Here is a 4,446-nt window from a genome sequence, read left to right as displayed (position 1 = left end):
GTGGTGCAATAACATGTTATATAAATACTTATAAGTAAAATACTAATAAGACTTATTTTACTATATTCGTTTAAAAGAAGAAAATAAGAAGAGAAATACAATATTGATGCACATAAATTAATGTGAAAGAATGGCACAATAAAAGAATACCAAGAGCAAGATCCATATATATATATATATATATATATATATATATATATATATATATACAAACACAACATTCTATAATAACACATAAATATACAGATAATATATATAGATGACTAGAAATCTAGGAACGCCCCTAAATTTAAAAATCTAAAGACGTCCCATAACAACCGTTAGATCATCATCTAACGATGATTGTTGTTTTATTATAAATATAATCTAGGAGGTGGGGTTAGCATCATTAACCGCACCTCTAGAATTAATAATGAAACAACAGTCGTTAGATGGATAATTTAACGAAGATGTTCTAAAAAACATATTGTCTATATATATAAAATTAAAATCCTTCAGAGTGCTTGGCTTCATCCTTTGTAGCTGAGACGCCTGCATGAATGGTTCCTATGCAAAGAAGTTGTGTGCCACTTAATATTATCATCAATGTCTCCATTGCCCTCTGCACTCAACCAATTTATTTATTATTTTCTGATTAAGATATAAATCATATAATAATTTTTTTCAATTCTGAAAATTTTAAAAACTCAAATAATTTTAAATAAAGAATATTATCTTACCAAGCTTGCAGGCCTATCACCAATGCTGATTTCCTTACATGCCAACCTACACAATTTAATAAAAAGATTAGTTTATCCAAACTAATTTCACCTTAAAATAATTGGAAGTTTTTATTTGGATTTTGATTTTATATTTTTTTAGAGTTTATTTAATTAATTATGTATAATTATTAATTAATACTTCAAATAATATTAATAAAAGTTTCAGGTAAAATTCTATGTCAAAACAAATTCAAATCAATTTCAATAACTCAAATTGATTTTTTTTTTAAAAAGAAAGTTAAGAAGAAAAAAAGGTAATTTTGTCATTTAAAAGAAATGAATTTAAACTTTTAGAATATTTTTTCTGAGAATATATACATAATTACTCATTTTCATAAAAAAAAAAAAAATACTTAGTGCCCTATATTTAAAAATTTTAACTTCAAATTCTATAAAAGAAATAAAAAACCCAAATTACCTTTTTCCCTCTCCCAACATACATGAAAAGTAGACATATGGAAGGGTAGTTTGGTCTATTAGATTTTTTTAATTTCAAATTTCAAATGATATATAAATAAATAAACAAAATAATTCATATGAGTTTATATGTAAACATGAACTCTACTTTAAATAAATAAACGATGACATTAACCTGAGTCAAAGTAGAATCACAATATTGAATAGTTCCCCTTCATATTGTTTATAAAACCATTTATTATTTTTGTTTTATATATTTTTTAAAATTTCTCAAAACATTATAATTTTTATTTTTATTTTTATTTTATAAAGAAAAAAAATAAAAATAAAACAATAATAATAATAATAATAATAATAATAATAATAATAATAATAATAATAATAATAATGATAAATGAGTACCCCATTGCAAGGAGAGTGAGAGCCCAAGCAGTGAGAGAAGAAGCAGCGGCGGATGACAAGCTTGATGGCTTCCATTCCAACACATCATAAAGCCCTGAAAATGATGATGCTATTCCAACAAGACCAGCCAAAAGTGACAAAATTACAAAAAAACCAGTGGCCAAATTCCCAATTGGGTAATATATTGGGAATATCTTTGCTGGCACTGAAAGTCCTTTCACTGTCCAAAAAAGAATAAATAAATAAATACATGAAAAAAAACACCTTTTCATATTTGTAGTTATTGATATATATACTTTATAAAAAATGATATTTTTAATTAAATATTTGTAAAATGATGAAAGTATTCTTGTCTATTTCTCATTAAAATTATGTTAAAAAAAAAATTCAAGGATCAACATGTTCTATTATAAAAATTTTAAGTTGATTTTTTACTTAAAAAATATATAAGCAAATAAGAATGTCATACAAGATTATGCATTGACAATTGTCTACTTTTTTCTATAGGGCTATATATGTAACTTTCTTTTCAATTAACTAGTTCTGAAAATAAATTTGCATATATATATATATTAAAATTTTGAAACATATATATCCAGACCCTACATTTTAACCTAAATTTTATTTCATGCAAACCAAGCACTTTAAAGGCATTTCATATATTTCTATTAATTTTTCAAAATGCAAATATTATGTAAGATATATAAAAATAACAAAATAAGACTTGTTCATGCACACCCTCACTAAAACCTTATTGCATATATATTCTTGTAAACAGCTATAATTACACAAACTCCTCTAAAACCATTATTAAAAGAACACTCAATTATTAACGTTTACATATATAAATAATCTTATAGGAGGATATATATTTTTATTCCATAAATACCCTTGTAAACAATTGTAATTGCATAAACTGAATCAAATTCATAACTTTCTCAATATAATTTTTTTTTTCTATTTTGATTATTTGAATATTCAGCTAAACCTATTTTCTTTCTATTTTACATAAACACAAAAATAAAAATTTTCTATAAATACAGATATACCCAATGCATGGAAACTCATTGTCCATGAATACAGATATACCCAATGCATGGAAACTCATCTATATACATGCAAAATTATCATTAAAAAAAAAAAGTACCTGCTTCAGGGGTTTCATTGATGCCATAATTAAGAGCCCAAGCAGCAAGAGCCAAGACAATGGCATACATGAGCAGGTTAATAACAAGGATAAAGCATGTCAAGGGCTTGGTACCTTCTGAACTCATTTTCAATGCTTCCTATTTCTACTTCCATTTCAAACAAATGCATATATGTATATATATACATATACTAAGAGAAAGAGGTGTGATTCTTTAGCTCAAAGAAAACCTAGGAATCACTTGTTGTTCTAATGAGAAGGAAAAGAACTCATCTCCTAAGAACAAAATGCTGAGTGAAGGCATACCCATGCTTGGATGGAAGGATGTAATTTTACCTGGATGTGTGGAATAATTTTTGTTCTGATTTAATACCTATTTTATTAATATTTAACTAAAAAAATTATGTATGTTTAATTGTGTCCCATGCTTTATGTTTTTATTCTTTTGATAATTATATTTTCAGAATATTTAATATATATAATTGTCACTTGTGATACAATCCATAACATATAATTATTTTATCCATTTTTTTATTAGTATAAAATTTAGTGTAGCAGGTGTAGGGGTTAACTACAGTGGAAAAGGTTAATGTGCTCTCTAATTCACAAGGAAAAAGCAAGGCAATTAGGCAAATCAACATTCAACAAATATACAAGATTTAACGTGGTTCGACTTAAAGCCTATGCCCACTGTCAGAGGTGGCTAGAAAATTCCTCTGTAATGTTGAAAGATGAAAAGTACAAGCTTTACAAAGTTTAGATCTATTTGTAGCTTCACAAACAAGAAGAGAAATTATCAAAAAGCTTAAGTATGTCGTACGAATGCTGGGAGGTAGTTAAAATTAGTTTCTGGAATAAACCTTACTGGAGAAAAGAAAGAGATGGAAGGCTCTGAGGAATTAGAATTAGTTTTAAAACCTCCATTTAGCCTCATTTCCAAACCACCTCCAAATAGGGTTTTGGAGGTTTTGGGTAAAATTATTTTTGCTGACCAAAAATACCTTGGTCATTTACAAGAGACTGTCGATATTTAATTTAAAATAAATAAATATATCAATTTTAAGAATATTAAGAATATTTAAAAAGGGGTATATAACCAATTTCCCCTTTTTATAATTGTGGAGAATGAGATATTAACTAAAATGCTCAATGTAGTATTGTAAAATTTTTGTTGTAATGGAAGACAATTTTTTTTTTTTTTTTTTTGGTAAATATGATGCACCTGTTGATAGTAAGTGAAGTATTCATGGACACCATATAATTGTAAAGAGCCTCAACCAATATTAATTAATTTTAAAATATAAAGGAATATTAATTAATATAGCAATTATCAAGGAAGAAGTTTATGTAAACAAAGAGAGAATAATGTAAGTTTCATGTAATTGTAAATGAAGTTACAATTTTTGTTTTTTAAGATAGAGGTAATTTGGTAATATTACTATAAAATCTTACCTCCGATTACCTTCAAACCAAACACAACAAGGTTTTAAAACCTCCATTTATCTTACCTTACCCCAAGCAAGGAAGGGTTTAAAAACTTCCTTTTACCTCCCATTACTTTATTTTACCTTATTTTACAAACCTCCCAAAACCTCCATCCAAGCAAACCCAGAAGCATAAAAGACAAGCATAATCTTTCTCTTTCTTCACTTCTACTAATAATCAAACGAAGCATTTTTGGAGTTGATCTCAAACGAAGCCTCTATTAAAGACGGTCTT

General features: G+C 26.4%; 1 protein-coding gene across 1 annotated transcript; it reads right to left on the bottom strand.

The window, feature by feature from the left end:
• Positions 1-204: 204 nt before the first annotated feature.
• On the bottom strand, positions 205-2,877 carry LOC120265662 (membrane protein PM19L-like). The gene is made up of 4 exons (XM_039273614.1): positions 2,728-2,877; positions 1,581-1,800; positions 720-765; positions 205-601 (listed from the first exon to the last, which is right to left on the bottom strand). Exons 1-4 carry the CDS (start codon positions 2,852-2,854, stop codon positions 485-487), a joined length of 510 nt encoding a protein of 169 aa, XP_039129548.1. The 5' UTR covers positions 2,855-2,877; the 3' UTR covers positions 205-484.
• Positions 2,878-4,446: the final 1,569 nt, after the last annotated feature.

This window comes from Dioscorea cayenensis, chromosome 7, assembly GCF_009730915.1.
Source record: "Dioscorea cayenensis subsp. rotundata cultivar TDr96_F1 chromosome 7, TDr96_F1_v2_PseudoChromosome.rev07_lg8_w22 25.fasta, whole genome shotgun sequence".
NCBI classification, from domain to species: Eukaryota; Viridiplantae; Streptophyta; class Magnoliopsida; order Dioscoreales; family Dioscoreaceae; genus Dioscorea; species Dioscorea cayenensis.
Note: the sequence above shows the minus strand (reverse complement) of the source record. Positions and strands in the feature narration are given on the sequence as shown.